Raw genomic sequence first — 22,359 nt, 5'->3', positions numbered from 1 at the left:
AAACTATTCAAGATACATTCCTAAAATCATAGAGGTCCGCGTTCGAGGATGACTCGCGAATCTGGTTTAGGATGAGTGCCGTCATTGCCAAACCAGAAAGCCTGCAATCTGTTTCCACCGGACCCGGACAGAATATGATCATATACAGAATACATATAAATGGGCTTAGGACTCAAACTTATCAACTTTTACACGTTACTAAATGATCGTTCAAGATCGCATTAGCAAGGTATGTAATTAGAAACGCTTATGAAGTAAGACTTGTTTCTGCCTCCTTTCTAATGATTTAGGTTTGAAAGCACACAAATTTCGTTTCACGCTGAAAAGGGTCAGCTGTCTGAGGCAACGATTAACAGCTGTACCGGACGTTAAACTAGAAACGTTCATTTTTATTTATTAACTAAGATTTCAATCTACCGTAAACGAGAGGAAAATAGTCATCACAGGAAACAACATTTTAAACGATACTGTACGAGATGACATTAGATCCCTTTGCAACCCAAGTTAGGGCCACAAAGGAGGTATTTCCTTTACCGAAGTGGAGCCAAATTAGGTTGGAGAAAAGTTCCCGCGCCTTTTCTACTGACTAAAAACACCACACCTTTTACTCCAGTGACAATAAGTTATTAAGTTATGTATCTGCCGTCATGGTCACGACTTTATTCGTCTTTTTACTAAATGACTTTCAACGAACTTTTTATCAAAAGATAACAAGTTTCGCCTCGAAAAAGCGTGAAAAGGTTAGAAGGTGGTAGAAGGGCTGGAGAATATATAGGGTGCACTCAAACCCACCGTTTGAATTTCGGAAAGGCAGATTTGACGATGCTTGTTGTGTGTGGCCTTGTGCCGTTTTGTAAGAAAATAATTCAACGCTTCCTGTCGGATTTCTTTGTTTGATTAGTCTGATGGACCCGATACAATAAACGTCTTGTTTGTAGTAAGTAGTCCTCAGTGAATCAAACTTGTAGCAGTATTTCCAAATACAAAACATAAACTTTGTTGGATAAAGATCTGCACCTTGGCTTCTCGCTTAAGACCAGTCATTTTGACCTCTGGTTTATATAGACCTGCAAACACCACTTTTCATTACCGATAACAGCTCCGTGCAAAATTGGTCATTTTTTTGGATACCAGACCAGATACTGAGATGGAGCGTTAAGTCGCAATCCATTGTTGGGTTCAAGGACTTTATAAGATGGTGAAGCTCGGAATTGCTATGTGAACCCCAAATAACTAAAAGTGGCCAACGACAATCGTTCGCTTGAAGCCCAACTTTCAGCCGATTTGCCAATTTTTTTGTCGGCCGTCTTCTTTCAGATGTGCATTCAGATGGCCGTCATTACACATAGGCGGTCGGCGAAGGTGGAGAGGCATCCTCTAGGCACTGAATACATTTTCTAAGCTTGGTAAACTCCTGTTGAGCAGACCTTTTAGAAATAGCGTTGTTATCGTACAGAAAGCAAATGTCCCACACTATTTCAACAGTGTTTCGGCCTTGATAAATAGTGCAGTGCAGAAACTTTCAATATGGAACAGTTTGTAAGAAATAAACATCAAGTGAAAAACTAAGGTGCAAACGACAAAAACAGTATTGCGAGTTTCATAAACATTATATGCTGAGCTTCAATCTGACGTTTAACACATTTTTTTAACATTATCTATGAATTATCATCTACATAAAACCCCGTAGACTATCCAGCTGAAGCGATTAGACTAACATGCCTATGAATACATATGATAGATACATAAAACGAACATCCTAGCAACAGTGAAGGGCATTTGTCTTTGTACAGAGACCTACCTGATTCAGTGGGGACCAAACAATACGTTATTGCAACGTGATGCCCTTTATCACCTAGTTAGTGGTGTGAATCCCCTCACAGGTCCCGTCAGAACGTCCTGATCTTCCTGAAAACGCAGACAGAATCCATTCATACCTGAAAACACGCATGTTTCGTCCATTCTTCCAGTCAATAGAAAGCGTCGTAAATGCATATGCATTCTATATATAGCTGATGCAGCGCTGGCTTTTTATAAACTTCGAGATGTCAGAGTTCGGACGACGACGATTATCAGAGGTCCTAATACGATAATAACTATAATTAAGAGGGGTAAAAAGATTAGCTTCATGATTCAGCTATTCCATTTCTTTACGCTCCCCAGCTAAACAGTTGGTCTGTAGAAGGTGATCGTTAAACAAGCCAGAAAAACTTGGCAAAAATCGATGTCACTGAGGTCCCAATAGCGGACTTCTGAAGCAAAGGCATCTTCACGAGACACAAATATCCGTTATATCTTTTTATCGAATTGAACTGTCGGAGAAATCTCCGCCTCTAAACTGGGACTGATCACCAATCAGCGATAGGCGACAACACTGAACCACCGATTAACTCTTTATTCCGTTTTGTACAATTGAGCTCGACTTACAAGATGAGTCGCCTCGAGCAACGTTATAACCAGCGACAGCGACAATTGTACAAAAAAACTTTTATCAATTAAATTAAAGGCAATTAAAAAAAAACGTCACAGCATATATATTTTTACCGACAGCATATAGATAACCTATAGTTTTTCGTCCGATACTGTCGCAGAGCATCGCTCCGTACAACATATTCCATACACGACACGAAGGGTGTTGCTTTACGACTTGTTTTAGGCCTAGGTCACTTTAAATGTCCACACAAAAATGTTGCTACCGCACCACTACGAGTGATATAAATAGAACACCCAACAATCAACATGTGTACTTACGTATACATTACTGGGTTTTCTCCAGGCTAAACTGGCTTCGTCAGTTAACAAAAATCTATATGATTATCTTTTATTTTAGGCACTTTCGCGCTCTTAGCATGCGCGCTTATTCGAATTTTTTTCATGTCCTTTTTACCTCATAAGATAGCTGTTGGCCGCCGTTATTGTAGCAACTATCTCGCATCCATTCTACATCCTGTATCCATGTATAAATGTACGTTATATACCCAATACATGCTATTTATCGCACCCCCGTTTTAGCTTTTTTCTTTTTCTAACATTCTTAAATTAGCGATTTTAGAGGCAAGCAAAAATACAACGGACGGAATGAAAGTCTGTTAAACAGAAAAAACCTGGGATAGGCATCGAATAAAAGAGGGGGGGGGGGGTAGGCTGGGATCACACGTGAGAAGCAAACATGACCACGTACTTTGTGTCGTCGCTATTTGCTGAAGCCTCTTATGGCTACCGACATTGGCTGGCCAATTGAATCTATAGGACGGAAGGCTCGAAAACTCCTTTCTAGTCGAAGCACTGCCTCCGCTGCACTAGTTGGTTCTAGGTCTGTGTCGATTGTCTACTGATATTCCTGCCTGTGTAACTCGATAAAATATTGGCCATAGAGCAAAAGTAACTCTGCTCACACAACGCAGGCCTAACAGAGTCACGTCATCGGGAAATAAACAAAGATTTTGGTGCTGATGATACTGCCCTAAGACAGAGTAATAGAAATTCATATTATACATATATATGCCTGAGGTGACGTTCTAAACGTACGAGAACGTGCTTGTGATACAAGCATACCGATTAACTAATCCAAGTTTTTTGTTTAATACATGGCAGAGTTAGCCACGACGGAGATTATCGGCAACATCTGCAGATAATTTGCAAGTTGTTTTCCTTATCCTTGACTCCTTTCGTAGGCATTGTGTGCTGTATGATAAATAAAATAATAAATAGATTACAATACCAGTACGGTCGAACCGATCATATCATGGTAAATATGAGGCCTTTCTTCCATCGTGTACGTTACTTTGATTTTTCCAGTTCTCCATTAAAAAAGAAAAAAAGCTTCGAAGTTAGTCTATCCTCGGTCCTATAGCTCTATTTATAAATCTACGCGGTATGGAAAGATTAAAATCATTTGGTCCACAACAAGTAACAGTAACGGCTGTTAGTTAACTAATTACGCGTTAAGTCATTTTCCATTGTAAAATTGAGCGACATTACGAGATGCCGTCATTTTGCCTAGCTCGTATTGGCAATTCTGTTGGCCTCATCTTTTCGTTCATCTGTAACATCAAAATCGCCGCTGAATTCCGTCTGGGTGACGCCAAAAATAAACAGCCCAAATAAGAAATCAAGTAAAATTCAATATCGAAAAAACCGCAGAAGGCACGACAAGAAAAAATGTCACTTAATTTCTAGCATCGCCAAATCTTATTTCACTTTGTTCCTAAATTCAAAATCGACACTAGACAAAAAGCGGCTTGGTATTCCATTCAGTATTTCTGTTCTTCTATATATATATATATATATATATATATATATATATATATATATATATATATATATATTTTCGGATTTTCGGATCATTCACGTTTCACCGTTTTCAGTACCTCGTGCATTGCTTCTATGAACTATATATACATCCATCCACATTCACAAAATTTTACGTCCCCGTCGTCTCCATTTAGAAGATACACAGATGTGCTCTTCCAAGTTTCTATTGGAAATGAAATTTTCTAATGTTTCCAACGGTATACCCTTTGTGTCATCGAATTCCCGCTGCTACAATACTGGCAATAGCTCATCTGATCGTTGCATGCGGAATTGTCGTGGTACGCGTTTAGGCAATAGACGCATCGAACCGCTTTCGGCCCATCTTTCGGGCCCAGCTCTTTTTCCCGTCCAGCCCCCTCATACTTTCTGCAAACCGTAAATAAACAGGAGATACAAAGACACGTACGCATCACGCGTAATTCAATTACAATGTCCATACGATGTGACTGGCGCTGGAGAAACGTTTGACGCTGGAACGGGCCGCTCCAGCGTTAAATCGATGTGGCTGTTCCTTTTGACGCCAAAGATGTAGCAAATAAAAAGATTAAAATGTTCAGTTGCATCAGGCAACATTTCGCAATATTGCATTTCGCTTACAAACATAAAAAGGGAACAGACATACAAATTGTATAAATAAATATCATCGTCGCACACCGGCATGAATCACAAGTAAATATGGGTGTCCATACGCGCACGTCGCTACCGCTAATAAACAAACAAGCCCCATTTACGGCCGAACCCTGTTTAGGCGTCGTTTGTTTCCTTCTCCGAATGCGCGCCTGCCGGCGCCAAAATGCTAAAAAATCACGCCCCTCTCTTTCTTTCTACCTTTAGTTTTCCTTTCTAGACAGCGGCTGGCTGGGAAAAAACAGTGAATGATACAAATAATTCGCGCGCGTCCCGCAAGCTCTTGCAATCGCTGCTTGAAACTGTCCATGTCCAAGGGTACAACAACGCAACGTTAGGAGCACACAAAGGCCAAATCAGGAATATATGGTGGACGTTTACAGTGCAATGAGTTTTGTGTTCGTGATTTTCTGGCCAAACGCAGTATTCCATAAGCGAGAATTTACTCGTATATATATATATAAACAGGCCATTTATACGAGAATATACATACATATAGCGCTGGGATTCCTTTAACAGTCTGACAACATGTCCTGAAAACGAAGGCACTTTAAAAGTTTGTCATACCGTTTAAGTTTACTAGTAGTCATCATTAAGACTAGATAACAGATTCTGAGATTTGTCCTTCGTTAAACGAAAACGATTTTTTCGGCATTTCAGCACCAAAACCTTTCATTTATGTGACGGCATTGACATCTTAACAATGGCGCTTTATTAGACTCTGTCTTAAGGCATTAATAATGCACTGAAAAAGCGTGACATTTTTTTGATATGGCAGGTCTATGCCGATTTTTCTTTATTACAGAGCCTGTTTAAAACAGGGGTTTAAACGATGAACGTAACAAACTTCAGAGTTATTGCCCAGAGACTATCGATAAGTAAAGAACGCACCATCTAATAGAACAACTTCCATAGGCATAGTATTTTGCAGAGTCACGTTTACAAATTCATAGGTGATAAATGCCTGCTCGTTTATAAAGATGGTGCGCGAAACGTCTAAAACGGTTTCTTAATAATTTGTGAATTAGGAAACCATACGACGCCACGAACAGGGCTAGATTTGGGTTTTGGCTGACGGTTCATAGCATGATCAATGGATGACCTACACATAATAATAATAATACAACGATAAATCCTACCAATTCGGACGGTAAAATCAACTTATCCAATTGATATATTCGTTTAAAGCAAGTCACTTCCAAACCCTCAAGGCAATCTTCAGTGGCAACGTAAATAGGTATGAGCACTGCGCCTCTGCATGACCTTCAAGTAAGTATCTAAAATTTAAGAATTTTTAAATCCCTTCATATTCGCAAGCCGAAACCATCTTCGTTACTATTTCTTAGTTTTATTCTAAAATCAGTTTTTCTAAGCAGACCTATGAAATCTGCTATTTCGAATAGAATCGGATTGGCGCTTTATCCCTATCGATTTTCGTAGCTCCATTCCCACCAAAAGGCCTCTCTCGACAGTATCATCGTCACCCGCCTACGCAATTACCGGCCAAGAACGATGATATTCTGTCTAACGTCGGCTCTCCTGATTTTCCATTGTTTTGCAAAATTCTATCCTCGGCAAATCTGTCTGAACGTCCCGTTCATCTGCGAACCAACTGGCAACAGTGACATGATGGAAGGTTAGCGAACTAGCGGTCGTACTGCGGCGGGTAACCTCAAACTTGGTGCGTGTCTGGATGCTCAAAGAAGGAAGAAACTGACGACGATGCCGACAATAATAATCTTGGTAATATAGAGACGGTCACCTCTGTAATAGGCCGCGGAGATAGTCTTCTCTAGCTTCCTTAAATCTACGGGAACCCCCTTAGGTACTTTGACATAGGCTAAAATGCCTATGGCGTCATTCCGTGCGTATTAATATCACGCACTTGCGTATACGCATCATTGGCCTGTCTTATGAGAGGTGTGTATAAGAATACCGATGATTTAGTTGAGTATGTACACAGGCGCCACATTCCAATCTATTTGGGACCAAGTTAAAAAATCCCTCTTCTAGGTACGATCACCAGCACTATCAATACGGTTCTTCATGGTCTTGAATGGATTTTCGTCGACGAAGCCTAGGATAGAAGTTCAGGTAATAGCAAGCAGTCCTAGGTAGACAGTGTCTATTTAACACCGTGGTAGAGCGACTGCTATGGAACAGGTCCACAGGATGATACGGACCTGGAGATAGCCTTAAAGAGTCAACACAGACCAACGTAGAATCCGAAGTTTCCGTGTCGTCTTACGTCTTCTACTGTGTATTCACAATAGTTCTCATAGATACCAATGCTCAGATACACAACGATCGATAGCATGGCGAGCCGATAGAGAAAATACGAATATCCTAAGCAAACTTTGCGCGACATCTCAGCCCAGCGAAGGCATCATCATCGGCATCGAAAGACAAAATCACGAAACGGTCTTCAGCCCGCTCTGTCCCTTCAACCTTTTTACTAAAGCGTAATACATATATACGAATAGACCGTGTCAGAATACTCGCTTGAAGTGCTGTCGATACGTCTTTACTACAGTTGCACACAAAGGTGAAGCTTAGCTTTAGCAAAAACTTTATCGAGAATGTACACTAAACGGTATAGCATCGATGGCCTACGAGACGAAAACGGGACAAGAACAGGCCCCCGGTAACAACAATAGTAACTGGTGCAGTACCAATTCGGTTTCTGCGTGCATTATTTCTTTCCGCGAAATACGGAGCGACACCGAGTAAAAGCATAGACACTGCCAAATGTAACCACGAGTTTCTCGGCACAATGGCTATACTATGGGAATATTGGCGTAGGCGCCTGATTAGGCTACGAGGATGTCATCTACGAACTTCTACGCTGTCCGATTTCTTTGATTAGCTTGGCATGATGAAGTCCCCAGCAAGGCCAACGGACCCAGTCCATGAGATCAAGGAAAAATTATAGAAATTGCTTTTCACCTTGATTTTAATAGCCAATTAGATGGCGTGGCCGTACCCGTTTATAGCGTTTATTTAGAAAGCAGGTCGTATCAACCTCTTATCGAAATCAACGACGAAAGCGCCCAGATCCGTGATCTCTGGATTAGGCGAATCATTGGATGGATCATTATAAGTTGTCCTGGGGGAACATATGCAATGAGCGCGGGTCTATTTGAATGCACACACATCTTATTGAACACAACAGTCCTCTTGACAGGTAGAGACAATAGCAGTAAAGCGGCCGCCATGAACAAAGGTATAAACGAAAAATGGCGCCGTAGAGATTCTACATGAATTGTCTGTGTGTTTTTGGGTGTGACATTCACTTCAACTTATGTCACCTTCTATTTTGACACTTCTATTTTTGCCATTTTTTAGTTTAAACGCGCAAGGAAATGTAAAATGATGTTATTAATTCACATTTCTTCAGAACTGAATACAAAATCAATAAGAATAGGGAAGTACCTCTTGCGTGTCCAAGCTGTAGCCAGAGGGGACGTTTGTAATACGAAAGCGCCTATTGACTTAGATATATACTTAACATTATTTTGGTGTATATTTGCCCATAGATTATCTCCGTTATGCGTTTTCTTAAATTGAACAAATATAGGTATATTTATGGTTTCTAATTAAGAAAGTGCTACTGTAAAAACTGGCACCTGTTGAAGTTATGTTTATCTATCCAATGTTAGCTATCCTGCAGTGGTTTTTTTTCCCCGCTTGTTTAAGACCTTGACATATTAACGACATTAACAGATATCGTGCCTCCAGAATATACTCGCTGTAGAGTCCACGGTTAGTCGGCGCTTGTGACTGACCTTCAAGGTCAAACTCGTAGACCTGCGTGAGCTATCCTCGGTGGGAATTGTCTTTTCTCGATAACCAATCGTTTCTATCCCTTTATCTCGGAAGCGGTTTTTCTTAAAATGTAATAGAGTAATAAATCTAATCGCAGATACAAGTTTTCGATCTAGTATGCAGATATTCGCTTTTCTATAGGGTAAATGAGGAAAAAGTCACTCGGTACGTGCCTCTTTGCACCCACGAAGAAGATAGTCGATAGCATCGGTAGCAATAGATGTCAGTCAAACACGACCAGCATCTCATTGAGTATACAGCAGCGTTTTTTCTTTCGAACTTTATGGCAAGTGAATGAAATTTTAGTACTAAGGCTTGCTTAAACCCTTGTAGTTAAGAGAGCGTCGACATTACGTGCGGCAATGGTCAGCCTAATTGACCCGGCCTGGTCGTTCCTCGTACAAACAACGTGTTGCTAGTGGAAAAGGTGTACAGTTTGAGCGAGTGATTTCTACCTTCTACTTCGATCAATGAAACATCGTACCTCAAACAAATGTTTCCTTTGTTTACTGTTTAATGTATACACTCGTAAGTTTAGTGTTCGCAGAATCCTTCTCATCTGGATTCATCAACCCACGTAATATCCTTTCCACTCAGCTGAGTCGTCTGACCCACATTTCTCAGAGGCGACCAGTGACTGGCTGGCCGTATGGCCAGCGGTCTGCACCTTCAATGTCGATATTGTTTTTTTTTCGAAACAACGCATTGGATAGTCTACGGCAAACTCACCACTTGCACGAACGGTCAAAGTGCCGTCAATACGTATTACAATTTGACTGTTTTACAGGAAATAACACCGATCACTGGAGCTAGACAAATGAACGTGCGAAAAGGGTACTAACATTGTAGATATCGGAGAAAAAAAATAATAATAATAAATAACGATATGTATTAGCGAGAAAATGGTTAGCGTCGACTTAATAGCTTATAGACTAATGATAACCACTAGAAAGGCTTTGGTTGTCTGAAGCCATTAAACATGCCATTATATAAGGAACGGTATTATTATTTTGGTTCAAAGTTCACCAAATGCCACAATGAAAACGCTGTTCATTGAATCAGTGCCTACAAATAGATATATGCGTGTGGCTGTCGAGCGAATGAGACGTTAAAGGGTCGTCGTTGTGGGATAGATATAGACATTGGATCTATTTAGTTTAACTCGACTCATAGGTATCTGGCCAAACAGGTCTCTAGAAATACCTTTAACAGTAAGTTAAACTGCGGACGAACAAGCAAGAAAGCATATATATTTGTGAGTTAATATGGGCTACATCCTTATGGGCCCCTAGCGATGGGTTAAGCAATCAGCGTCTTCGTACACTGCTGCAATTATTTGCATCGATAATACGAGGATACGCAAAAGGAAATCGGAAACTTGCATCCGGGTTGTTTTGGCGACGTCACCCCAAAAACAACGGCTCCGGGATGCTACTTGAAGTTGTCCGATACCTTTTTCAGCATTCTGATGATAATGATCAGCAGAAGAAAAACATGCAGGCTTCAAAAAGCCACTGACGTTGTCGCATCCGGGGCAATCCTCCGCATGATTTTGAGTGTCCCTTCTTCGAAACAACGTACAGAAGAAAACGTTATTGGGAAATGACTTGACGGGTGACCAGGCGCTGATAATTAAATACTTACAAAGACAATGTACTATGACTCATGAGAATACTGATAGTGTCTGGAAATAACAACCGATCTGAGTTTTAGAATGGGTTCGTGTTAAAGAACACGACACCTTAATGAACAGTCAATCAAGCTATATATATATAGTGCTTTTGACCGCTACAGAGTATACATTTACATACAATGTAATAACAACGATATTAATTATTCGTGCGTTTGTAAAAAAAAAAACTGATTTATGATGCTATCTATTGTACGGTCCACAGTAATGGAAAGTGTTCTGAATAAAAGAAAGTTTAATAAAGTCAAATAATGTACTGATTCAGGGTTATTTAATCAAAAAGGTGACCAAATATTAAGAGAATGCTCGCAGGAACAGCCGAAATCAACTATCTATTTATGTTCCATCTAACACATTGTCGTAAAATGGCTATATAGAGAAAAAGACATGTTGAACTTTTAATAGCAGCTTTGGTAGCACTACGCATCGTTCTAACTAACTGCCTAATCAATCCTATTTCCTCATATATAATGTTAGCAAAGATCTTCCTTATGGACATGACCCCATAGACTTTTCCATAGACAGCCATTGTACTATACTGATCCAGTTTCTATGCATTATAATACCAATAAATGATGCCCAATGTATGACGACAACGACGACGACTTTAACTAGGAGGCTTACTACACCCGCAAAATATCTCTTTGATAAATCAGCTTCTAGTAATTCAAAGAGGGTAGCTTTTCGCTATGAAGAATATCAAGAGTTTTCTTCTTTAATCGTCACAATTAAATCGCAGCTTATATCAAATAGCTGGGCTATCTCTAAATTCATCGAAAAATTTCGGGTTCACCATCTTTTACCACTGATCCAGCCTCTTGGGATAGATTCTCTGTTTCCACCTATGTATGATACACTGAATTCTATAGAAGTGTTTTTTAAGCGAATTTCGAACGATATATTGAGTGTACTATTATGTATGGGAAAAAAATATTAGTATTGGTCAATGGCAACTGACAGGTGTTTAAAAAAGCGTCTTATTAATTAGGGTTTGCACGCGCGCGAACGCTCCGGAACATTATTGGCATGGTAGCTCTTTACATCCAGGAACCACTACGCGTTCCAACTGCCGCTCAGAGACTCACTGTTGACAAACCAGGTTAAATCTCGAGGATGAACTTGCCAGTGCACTCACTATCTGATTCGCCACTTAATAGCAAATAGCTATTATTGTCGAAGAAACACAAACGCACATACAAGTTGAACGAAACGAACTATTTAAACTTCCTGCTACGATTAACTTTCACGTGTAACACCCCAATCAGCTGCCCCCCACTGGAAATCCGTTAAAACCAACATGGCGACTTTCTAGTGACATTTCGAACAGTAAGCCGTGTTCCACTACCCTGAGCTGCTTCTTTTTCCGGAGTTCGGAGCGCCAATGCTGCCGGAAATGGCACGAGCAAGTTTAGCGTAAGTAAGTCAGAATCCCCGTTTTTTCATCGATAGATAATAACTAAAATGAATTAGCTATACTGATTTACACGGGATGAGAGACGGCAAAAAAGGCAAACCGTTTCGTTAATATCTTAGTGTTCCAATATTGGCAACGTTCATATATACATCACAAATTACCTATACGGACACATGTTTCTAATGTGAACGACTTGCGTTTTCTGCACCATTGGCTAGATGTCACAGATTTCACTTATGTTTTCCGTTTGTAACCACTAACCAAAGATTACACACAGTCATTTATGTATCCGTTCGTTATATGAGTACTAAGGTATGTTCAGATCAGTAGAAACTGCTGTATTCATTCTTCTCTGTAATTAATATTCTTTTATTTTTTTTGTTGTTATTTTATCTGTATTCGGTGTTTAGTCGATTGGAAGACTAGGTGGTTCTTAAAAGCTTGCGATGCCTGTGGGTCGAGGCCAAGTAAAAGCGCTTATTGTGAAGCGTACTCGGCGTGCCATACACGACTTCAAAATGGGTTTCGCACCCCGCAACGTCCGCCAACTGTTCTGTGCTGGTATAGCTTTGTCGTTGACGTGCACGTTATGCCTGGTTTTCTGGCTTAATCTCGGCATTCTCGAACATCCATACTCACATAGATTAGCCATAATTATACCATTTCGGGATCGGTTTGAAGAACTACTTGAATTTGTACCGCATCTAAGTCGATTTTTAACAGCCCAGGGGGTAGCGTACAGATTTATTGTGATCAACCAAGGTGATCGGTTCCGATTCAACCGCGGAGCGCTCATAAACATTGGATACCTTGTGAGTAGGGCACAATGCGATTATATGGTGATGCATGACGTGGATCTTCTTCCGCTCAACCCGAAACTCAGCTATCGTTTTCCACAAGGAGGTGAGAAGATTGCTGGCAACAATAAGCGTAGCAAGTAATGAATCCGTTTCGAATGTTTACAGGTATCTGCAAGCCGAGTCACCTAACATATACATCTTTTTGAAGAACTAGTTATGATTTTCGCCAAGTGCCTTTGATCTGTTTGGGCGATCTGACTGGGGTTGATGTTTTAAAAGTTCACTGTCAAACCTATGGGCGAGATGTGTTATTGACATCTGTTGCTATCATTATGTAATGTATATTTTTATAAACAGATAAACATTTTACTTACCAAACTTTATTGTGCCTATCAGTAAAGTAGCCGGTGACGCGTATCTAATTGCCTGCCTTTTTTGTGTGTCATGTTTGAATTAGATTGAACTGTTGCTAGCTAGGTAGCCGTAGAGGCGAAATCTGTCCAGCTATTCATCGTATAATGTTTATATATGCATTGAACATGTAAGCTTATATAACTAGTATTAGAGCCCCCCCCCCCCCCCCCCAATCGTTAAGCTGTCTTTTTTCTATTGGTCAATGAATGACTCTCAGATCATTCGAAACCGGACGAAACATTATTACGGGGGGCTACAACTTCTTATTTGGCCTGTCGTCTCAAAGAGTTTCGGTAACACGCATATATTTCTCTTCGAGAAACGTTTGTCTTCATATTTAATTTTCTACAGATAACGTGATCGTCCATATAGCAGCTCCTCATCTTCATCCTAAATACCATTACTCCACTTTCGTCGGTGGGATACTGCTAATGCGGCACGCGGTGTTCGCTCGGCTAAATGGCCTATCGAATAAATACTGGGGTTGGGGTTTGGAAGATGATGAGTTTTACGTTCGCGCCAAAGAGGCAAACGTACGATTTGAGAGACCGCCGACGGACATCGGAACTGGGATCAACGACACGTTTCGGTTAGTATTGTGATTTCTGCCAGTACAAACTAATCAATGTTTCGGGTTCAAAGCCATTTGTGTACGCCAGTAAATCGGTACGCGTTCGGTCATGATTTTCAAAGAAGTAAAAGTCTTACGTTGACGGCCTATTTAATATTTTCCGTTAGCTACTCAGACATTCGCTGGTTGATAGATAACCGTGATCGAATTGCTAGTAGATATGTGCGCGTTCTACCCGTTTAGGCATATTCACGATGCGCGACGTCGTCCGCGTGATATGGTCCGAATTGGGTCGCAGCGAGAGGAGTCACGCAAGCGCGATCGAGTTACCGGCCTCAACAACGTTGTTTTCCAACACCAGGGCCTTTACCAAGTCAGAATTGGCGAAGTGCCTGTGGACGTCCACAATGTTCATCTACATTGCGATCTGACCATTACGCCATGGTGCGAAAAACCTCGACCGAAAAAACCTGTCGCTCTATCGGCCATCGATAACCCGCCGCGAAATCCAGTGTCACCCTGAGTTCTCTGTTGAAATGTGCCGGCCGTATGGCAGATCAATAGTAACTCTAACATCATTTGAGGGTCACGCTGCCAACGGAGCCGACGGTCGAGCCCTGTTCATGTGTAGAAACAAACATGCGATAAGGGAATCGCATCTGTAGATAGAAGAAGTAGTTCAAATTAAATTATTAACAAATCTATAAATAAAGTCAGTGTAAGTGATATTTGAAATGGGTTGAATATAGATCTACAGAACAATGATGTACAGAATACAATTATATGCGCCATGTATATAAAATGCTTTACTAGGTAACTACGCCAAGTGGGAAATAAGTAGAATAACAATGAAAAAATATAAATGCTTACGGATGGCCGAATGACAAATAGATCACGAGTTGGGTTCGCTGCTTTCTTAAAAAAACATTCAAAATTAATCACATAAACCTACTTCTAGGCAGCGTTTCCGAATCAAGCAAGAGAGGTGGCACAAAAAGCGGTTTCGTCCAGATTTGGGTCTATCGAGCAGCCGGCAATGGGTCAGTGCAAACTAGTTCTGGATTGCTATAACCGAATTACTCCTTTACAATGTCCCCTGCTCACTCGGGCGTATTCAATCGCATCGCTCGTGCTTACTTCGTTTGACGTTTGTTATTAGTTACTCTTGTCTGTTACTCTCGACTGGTTTTTTATATCTTAATTACTCGACGATGTCCTATATTTTCTATGCTACCATTGTTTACTCCAGTGCTTTGTTTATTCGTGCTTGTTTATTTAGACTTGCCCAGCTTTCGCGGAGAATTGTCTGTCGTATCTCAGTTGGCACTCCTTCGTAAATCAGACTGATGTAAGAGTGTAGCTGGTCATGTTTGAGCGCTGTTAGAGAATCGCCTTGATAATAGGAAATGCTGTGAACAATTAGAGTCGAATGTATCTAGAGAAAGATGGACAACTTAAACTAAAAATCAACAAAGTTATCTATAATTTCGTATAACTTGTGTCGCCAACTTGTGAACGTTGGACAGCGACAACGAATGAAGTATTAGATGTCATGGGATACATCAATTGGCGATCTCGAGGGCTTTTTCGGTCATCGTTTTTGATGGCAATAGTGTATACCTCCTTGTCATGTATATATAATGGTTGTTGTATTATAAGTAGATTTTAATTGCACCGCCACTTGCCACTCATCTATAAATCAAAATAATGTTACTTCATGGTGTACGCTAGCTTCAATGGTAGCACAGGCTGGTACCGCATTAAATCAGAGAGATTTCAGTCGTCAGAAGAAAATGAGAGCTAATCCGAACATCGATCATCTGATGTTAGAGTACTTAACGGCATCTATGGTCAACCTCTTATGTGTTGATTTTTTCTATCACAATCTTCTGACCGTATTGTCGTACGCAACAAGCGTGTAACGCAGCAGGTAAACAATCACCACTTGAAGAATAGCAATTTTGACAGTGCGTGGTAGTCATAAGTGTGAACGAATGGGTATCAATGCGTTTGATAGCTTGAACAACCTTTACGACTAGTGCTCGCTATAGTGGGCGCTTTGCCTGTCAGACGGGCGGGTGGGCGATACAGCAAGCGGTTTAAGATTGGCGGTAAAAACATTTTCGAGAGTGGAGAAACAAATCGAGCTTTTGATTATGTGGGTTTTATTTTTGTAGATTTTTCAGCAAAAATATGTTCAATAAAGGTGTGTGTGTCATAAGTGAAACATTGACTCAGCGTGACGCCTTGATTTTTGCTGTTTAGAGGTAAGCGTATTTCGTAATAGCCAATATAATAATCCTAGGAACTAACTAATCCCAGGGACAATTCATTCATCTCATAACGATAGCTGAAAGCCTGTTTCAACAAACGTATCACCGTAATAACATTGGTGTAGAAAATATCGTTCGAGCTGCCGCATAGTGTTCCGTGGGTAAGTAGAGTTGACTATAAAAGTAGTCATCGCGTTATTCCCTAACGTAATTAAACGATAATCGTCATTATACTGAGCACACCTTAATTTTATTGTAATGAAATTGGTTAGCAACTTATAGTACGATCCCTTGATTTGTATAAGTTACGGACTCTCAACTCGACCGATATCTCTCTTCTGTCTGTAGTTATGGCAACCGCGATTCACCCTCGGAACACACCTCAGGCCTGCAACTATCCAGACTTTCTCAGTGGCCGAGCAGTGCTGCGACGACAAATAGGTTTGTAATGTTGTCATGAATTAAAAACAACTGACCGTACTTATCAATTGTTTTTACGCTTTTTGCTTTTATGAGCTAATGGAGCGGCACTCGTGGATACGATTTCTGTACAATTGGAAATAGGCAATCAAGAAGCTGTCGAACGTTTTGCGTTTGTACGTACTTAGACAGACGATAACACCATACAAATCAGCACTAGCGAACAGGTGAGGCAATCCTTGTAGTTCGTATATCCTTGTAGTTCCTTCCTAGAATCCTTGTAGTTGTAAAGGAATAACAGACAAGTTTGCATGCACCGACAGAGTCGCAGGGAGCTCCGAAAGCACAGGAACCGTACCATAATGACCGAGCAGGTGAAGTTCGTATTGGCTAGGCTGAATGAGGAACCTTTCAACAAAAACCTCAACTTAATCAGTCTGGACGCACTCCGTCCGGAGCAGCTCCTGCAGCTGATGTTTGATGTATTCGCACAGGTTGACCCAAAGGTGAAATCCGATGTGCGAACCGAAGACGCCGAACAGCTTTCTATAAAGGTGAGCGTGTTCCGGCTGAAGTAACCATACGCTTATAAGATCCTGTGGCCTATTCTAAAATCTGGTAGAATAATCGAAACTGTGTGTGAATCCAGTTCAGTTTACTTTAATTTTATTAGGGATGTGGAAATATTACTTTGAGGCAAGTTCTCCACCGTGAGAATAAATTGATTAGTTGATTCGGCGATATTATCGAGCCAGCATATCAAACTAATAAACGATCCATGACTAGTTAGGTTTACTTTTTTTTAATTTATTGAGGTTTGTCTCATTTCTTTCATGATTTTATTTCGTAGCTATGTTTTATGAATAAGCGAAAATTCCTTTTTGGCAGCTAAATTGTTCACTGCCAGTGAGTTCAGAGCCATGATTTTTTGGGCATTATTACTGAATGTTGAACAAAATAAATAGCACGTCTTTCGTTAGGAAGGTCATTCATAGTGACACGAACCAGTGAGGCCTTCAATAAAGTTCAATGTTCGTCGTGGTAGCGTTACATGTTAAGGTTGCCATAAGCGGTGTCCTAAAGTTATTGATCTTTAACAGGCATTGACTCTACTCCGTATCATCAAATATAAACCTCCAACGGACATTTCGCTGAGCGCCTTTCGGCAGGGGCTCGTGATGAGCGATAAAGGAATCGTCTACCATATTCTGTACTACGTTCTCGCAAAGCTTGACACCCACAAGAAGAGAGCATACCTTTCCAGGTCTCTATCAAACATCCTCGAGCTTTTCCCATTTTATTGATTCGATTATGTAAATAAAATAGCCTATGTTATTATATACAAGATACTAATTGTATGATGGGGTTCAGTGTCGTTAGTTCTACCTAAAACAACTTTGATTATACGTCTTCTCTGTGTCATAATGCTTCTTTATGATTGACATAGGTATTTGATGAAAGTGGAAATTACGCCTGATTTAGAAGGCGATGCGGACCTTGTGGACATTCAAGAAGAGTACGAAAAACTTATGGATCAATTCAAGCTCGTTCATAAGGAATACGAAGCTCTCAGTAGGGTAAGCTTGAAAAGAGACTTTGTTGTTTGTTTTGTATAGTTGGGTCATGAAACATTTGGATTTGCTTCCTACACTTGATCCCAAACCAGTAATACAAGGTGCAATTGTAATTATGGGCCGCATTAGTTATTTTCTATAATACTTCATCTCATCGAAAGCGGGCTTAAATGGCGTACTACAATAATGATTTCGCCAGTTCCATGGCCAGCTCTAACTTCACGGCGTCTGACGGCCCACTCTAATATTACGCATGGTGACATCTGTGCGCGCTCTTCTATTTATAGTCGGTGCAAAGTTCAAAAGAAATCCAGAAAGATATGGAGCACATGGAAGAGGAGCGGCAACAGCTCGGCCGCAAAATGGACCGAGTAAAACGTAAAGTATCTAGCATCTACAATCGAGACGCGATGCTTAAGGCCGCTGCGAGTCTGCGTCGAGAACAGGAGAGAGCTGAGGGTTTGGCTCAGGACCGAATGGTTCAACAGGACACGTTGAATCACACTGAGCAGAAGATTAATCGACTCACTCAGATGGTACAGTGGAGTGGCACTTAATAGACCTTTTCTATCATTTTTCATACTAAATGTATTTAATTGAACGTAGTTTTAGACAGACCGAATTGTAACGGCTTGGCTTTGGGTGGATATCTTCGTTTACTTTGCCGAATAATAATGAGTGGAGATAATAAAGGTGCACTTATTTTCAGGCCGTTTCGGCTGAAATGGCGTGACCTTTCCATTCCTATAGTTATATCCGCCTGTAACGGAACTAGCTAAGCTGGAAAAGGCCAGCTATCTCGTACACACCACAACGTTGGTGGTTTGATTGTACCAAGTACTGTAACAGTGATACATTTTTACAAATTAAAGTTTGCTAAGGCGCACATAATGGTTCAGGTAAAAATTGAGCGACAAGCTGCCGTTGGAGCTACTCCAGAGACGCTTCTATCGAAACTGATGGAAGAGGTAAAGGCAAATGGTTACCTGGTTCATGAGAAATTGCCTAAAGAGATTCGTTCAGGCCGACTTCTAATCAAGGACCTTCAAAGGGTGGTCGCCGAACCTGCAATGTCACAGGCCGACCTGGACAAGGTAAAGTGCTTTTTCCTCGCACACTGTATTTTATTTTTGCATATTTAGCATTAATTATAGAATTAGCTGTATGATGAACAATATCGATTGGTAAACGTGGCCGAATACGGAAACTAGTTGACAATGTATGTTTGCTTATATGCTAATAATTACTTTAAACGGAACGTTAACCGCTGGGCCGTTTGCACAGGTGAATGAGGCTCTAATTGAGGAGAATACTGAAGTAGGTCGCCTTTATGAAAAGAAGATGCGACGCAGCGATCCTGACGAAAAACAAACTCTTTTCAGACAACAGGTGCCTATAGGATAGTTCCTGAACTTATGTGGTCCTCCATTTATAATTAGCAAATAATTGCAACAATTATAGTAACCTCGACGTACGTACTATAGATAAATAGCATGATAATTTTTCATTATAATGAATGCTCCCCATTACCTGTAATTAATCTTCAAATGCCAGGCCGCTATTGTGTCGCGAAAGAAAGAAGCTGCGGCTGAGCAGATGGAGACGCTTGCCAATCAGTTGGCTCAACTTCAAGGTGAACTCGAGGACAAACGACAAAAGAGTGCCGTATACGCGGACACGCACGCCGTTGTTCGTGGTGAAGAATTCAAGCAGTACGTCACTAAACTCAGGTACTTCAGTGTTCTCGATTGTTTTGAACTGAAGAAAGGTCTTGAATAAGTAATATGCTTAATTTTCCAATTTCCAATTGATTGGTTTCTTGCCAAATGTAGTATTCGATATAGTCAAAAGGTATTTTGCATTTGAAAGGGAGAAGATTACTAGAGATCTTTCGGGTTATTTCGAAGAAGATAGTGGTCAGCGGGGAGCGACAACAATAGTCGCATTTCGTCGCCCGTATCGAAGCAGACATTTGTCCAATATACTGGTAGGCAACTCGATGCGCAGACCGAACTAAAATGCTTATCGGTATCGTCCAACTTCAGGTCGAAAACGAATTCGTATAAACAGTTAAAGCAGGAGCTAGAAGATCTCCGCGCAGAGACGGATAAGATAGCAGCCGAGGAGGACGAACTTTTGCAGAAAGAAAAGGAAGCCACTGAAAACCTTATTGCGGCAGAACATTCGAAAGGTGCCCCGCCCAAATCTGTAAAATAATATATGATAATTAATCAGTAACACCCACATTTTCTTTGGGAGCGTAACGTGGGAATCCGTGTATCTGTGTACAATGGGCTTTTTCAGGTGTGGGTGGCTATTTTGAAGCGCAAAACAAGCTCGAGCAAATATCCAGTCTGAAAGCACGACTCGACGAGCAGAAAGGGGTAACACTTGAAGAAATGTCGCATATGGTCGAACAGCTAAACGCACATATAGCGGCCAAGAAAACTGAACTTGCTCCCTTAATCAAGGTAAACACTAGATGATCTGTCAACGGCTGCGCTGACAAGCCGGACTTTACCACTGTTTGTTGCGGATCGCTCGGTGACAATCTGAGACCTTAATTGCCTTTACAATTATGTATTTCGCATTTTTCTCCATATCCCAATAACGGGTCTGCTCTGTTCAATTACATTTGTACTACGGGATTAAACTTTATGCTTTAGGAGTTGAAGCCGCTTCGGCAAAAAATTCTTGAGCTACACGAGGAGTACGAAGATAAAAAGAACACTTATAATTCATGTGCAGTAGGCCTCGACACGTCGATGGCCAAGCTGGAACTTGACGTCCAACAACTCAGGTAAATATAATGTTGTGTATAGTTACAAGTGTGAGCAGTTATTAAAGTTTGTTTCTTTTTTTCTGGAACTGCTCGTACGAACCAGCATTATATATATACATATATCTGCAACGACGCTATAACGCATATGTGCTGACGTTCTGGTACCGGTATTTAAATGCCGGGAGAAATTATCATGAGTGTATGCAGAAGATTTGTGATACTGGAATAGCATAGTTTAAATTGCCGGCAACGGAAAATTTGAATGAGAAAAAAAAAACGGGAAAAAATTGTGTTGTTTTGCACGTTGGAAGCTAATCATCTCTGTGGTCTGGTTTCAACGATACTCACTATGTAATAAAGTAATCTTACTTAATCGATATCACATAATGCAACTACTTGCTTCTCAAGTATGCAGTATATGTAGGATGTAGCAAGAGCGCCGTTTACTTTCACTCAGCAGTCCAATTAATTGGTCCGATACAAAAAGAAAATCTGGTTTACATCGACATTTTATATTGACACAAAAGGCTACTGGCCCAACTTTTACAGCTTCTTTAACTTCTTTATGGATGCATTTAGGGAGCAAGTTTTGGCCCACGAGTCCCGATTCCATTTGAACAATCGCGAAGGAAAACTTCTACGAGCGAAGTTGGATCTCATGATAAAGTCCGAGTTAGCCGCGTATAAGAGTTCAGATCCAAAAATTAAGAAGCAAACTTATCGAGAGCGGATTAACTTGGCGATCCAGAAACAGGTGAACACAGCCGTAACGCTAGATATATTTCAAGCATTTCAGTTAAATTTCAGATCTCTGATCACATTTGCTTTTTTTTTGTGTACAATTTCATTCTTGCGACAATTGATTCAGCGTATGTTGCATCATCGTCACCGTCGCTGTCGGATGGACTTAGCTATTTCGAGTAGTATAGTAGTATAGTATAGTACGTGTCGATTCTTCTCACAGGAAACTGAAGCGAAAGAACTTCGAGAACGCCAGAAGGAAGTGAATCAGAATCAAGATTCGTTGGTAACCCAGCTCAAAATGTGGACTGACCTAAACAGACTGCTCGATATTAAAATACGCAGCTTTAAGCAATCTCAAGGGCTATCAATGATGTAAATAAATATTTTGAGAAGACACCTCACTGTTCGTCGATGTCTTCTTTCTTAAATTGCCCACGTAGCAAATCGCTTACTACATGATGAAAACGTATCATTTTTTGATAGAGTGGTAAGCTATAGCTATACGCGATGACGTCATTTATATGGGTTCTTCTTTTCTTGAAGTACCCCATTAGAATACACTGGTACCATACCTTTAAGTGCATTTATTTGATTAGGTTTCGCTTATCGAAAAGGAATATGGATTATGTGGCTTTTTACAGGTTGGAAGCATCTAAAACCGTTGCTTTCTTGCCTTTAGCACGCAGAAAAATGTTTAACATACGTCCCCAAGCAATTCAGTACTTCATTGATCATCTGCTAGCTCACTCTGCTGGCTCGCTCAGTACCTCGCAACGGTTCGTGTGCTTGTGGGACTGCCGCGAGAATGTTTGTTCAAGTACTAGTAGACACGCTTAGTCAGTAGCGGTGCATCAGATATCGCACCCTGGTATTTCTATGCCGGCATGTGCACGATGCGACAGTGCAACGCA

At 40.7% G+C, this 22,359-nt stretch overlaps 2 protein-coding genes and 1 long non-coding RNA gene across 11 annotated transcripts in view; 2 read left to right on the top strand and 1 right to left on the bottom strand.

Annotated features, from left to right (window-relative positions):
* LOC111248649 (uncharacterized) overlaps nucleotides 1–11,554 on the bottom strand; it is a 31,926-nt gene extending 20,372 nt beyond the window's left edge. For all 4 annotated transcript variants that reach the window (XR_002672637.2, XR_015325595.1, XR_015325596.1 and 1 more), the window contains exons 1-2: nucleotides 11,415–11,554; nucleotides 1,802–1,908 (exon numbers count right to left, since the gene is read on the bottom strand). This is a non-coding gene — a long non-coding RNA (uncharacterized LOC111248649). The remainder of the gene's footprint in view (nucleotides 1–1,801; nucleotides 1,909–11,414) is intronic.
* A 175-nt stretch (nucleotides 11,555–11,729) lies between these two features.
* Nucleotides 11,730–15,888, top strand: beta4GalT7 (beta-1,4-galactosyltransferase 7). 2 transcript variants are annotated; one of them, XM_022801331.2, is made up of 4 exons: nucleotides 11,730–11,869; nucleotides 12,281–12,773; nucleotides 13,436–13,673; nucleotides 13,899–15,888. In XM_022801331.2, exons 2-4 carry the CDS (start codon nucleotides 12,317–12,319, stop codon nucleotides 14,176–14,178), a joined length of 975 nt encoding a protein of 324 aa, XP_022657066.1. In that variant the 5' UTR covers nucleotides 11,730–11,869; nucleotides 12,281–12,316; the 3' UTR covers nucleotides 14,179–15,888. The 2 variants fall into 2 exon arrangements, with proteins under 2 accessions (XP_022657066.1, XP_022657067.1); XM_022801332.2 differs by having other exon boundaries at nucleotides 11,739–11,873.
* Nucleotides 15,889–15,948: 60 nt separating this feature from the next.
* LOC111248645 (intraflagellar transport protein 81 homolog) lies at nucleotides 15,949–21,854 on the top strand. Of its 5 annotated transcripts, none has more exons than XM_086985956.1 (13): nucleotides 15,949–16,089; nucleotides 16,277–16,369; nucleotides 16,672–16,902; nucleotides 17,449–17,612; nucleotides 17,796–17,925; nucleotides 18,210–18,458; nucleotides 18,822–19,016; nucleotides 19,207–19,311; nucleotides 19,477–19,652; nucleotides 19,968–20,113; nucleotides 20,227–20,393; nucleotides 20,589–20,722; nucleotides 21,284–21,854. In XM_086985956.1, the coding sequence occupies exons 3-13, from the start codon at nucleotides 16,711–16,713 to the stop codon at nucleotides 21,639–21,641; spliced, it is 2,016 nt and encodes a 671-aa protein (XP_086842082.1). In that variant the 5' UTR covers nucleotides 15,949–16,089; nucleotides 16,277–16,369; nucleotides 16,672–16,710; the 3' UTR covers nucleotides 21,642–21,854. The 5 variants fall into 5 exon arrangements, with proteins under 5 accessions (XP_086842082.1, XP_086842083.1, XP_086842081.1 ...); XM_086985957.1 differs by having other exon boundaries at nucleotides 16,277–16,575; XM_086985955.1 differs by having other exon boundaries at nucleotides 16,277–16,902; nucleotides 21,284–21,458; nucleotides 21,669–21,854.
* The last annotated feature ends 505 nt before the right edge of the window (nucleotides 21,855–22,359 follow it).

The sequence above is a fragment of the Varroa destructor genome, unplaced genomic scaffold, assembly GCF_002443255.2.
Source record: "Varroa destructor unplaced genomic scaffold, Vdes_3.0 BEIS01000004.1, whole genome shotgun sequence".
In the NCBI taxonomy this organism is placed as follows: Eukaryota; Metazoa; Arthropoda; class Arachnida; order Mesostigmata; family Varroidae; genus Varroa; species Varroa destructor.
Note: the sequence above shows the minus strand (reverse complement) of the source record. Positions and strands in the feature narration are given on the sequence as shown.

Excerpts from the sequence above, each read along its gene's own strand:
- beta4GalT7 (XM_022801331.2), top strand. The coding sequence starts at position 12,317 with ATGCCTGTGGGTCGAGGCCAAGTAAAAGCGCTTATTGTGAAGCGTACT. Across the intron at positions 12,774-13,435 it reads CTATCGTTTTCCACAAGGAG|ATAACGTGATCGTCCATATA; the intron begins GTGAGAAGATTG and ends AATTTTCTACAG. Across the intron at positions 13,674-13,898 it reads GGGATCAACGACACGTTTCG|GCATATTCACGATGCGCGAC; the intron begins GTTAGTATTGTG and ends CTACCCGTTTAG.
- LOC111248645 (XM_086985954.1), top strand. The coding sequence starts at position 16,660 with ATGCACCGACAGAGTCGCAGGGAGCTCCGAAAGCACAGGAACCGTACC. Across the intron at positions 18,459-18,821 it reads TTAATCGACTCACTCAGATG|GTAAAAATTGAGCGACAAGC; the intron begins GTACAGTGGAGT and ends ATAATGGTTCAG. Across the intron at positions 19,653-19,967 it reads CAGTACGTCACTAAACTCAG|GTCGAAAACGAATTCGTATA; the intron begins GTACTTCAGTGT and ends GTCCAACTTCAG.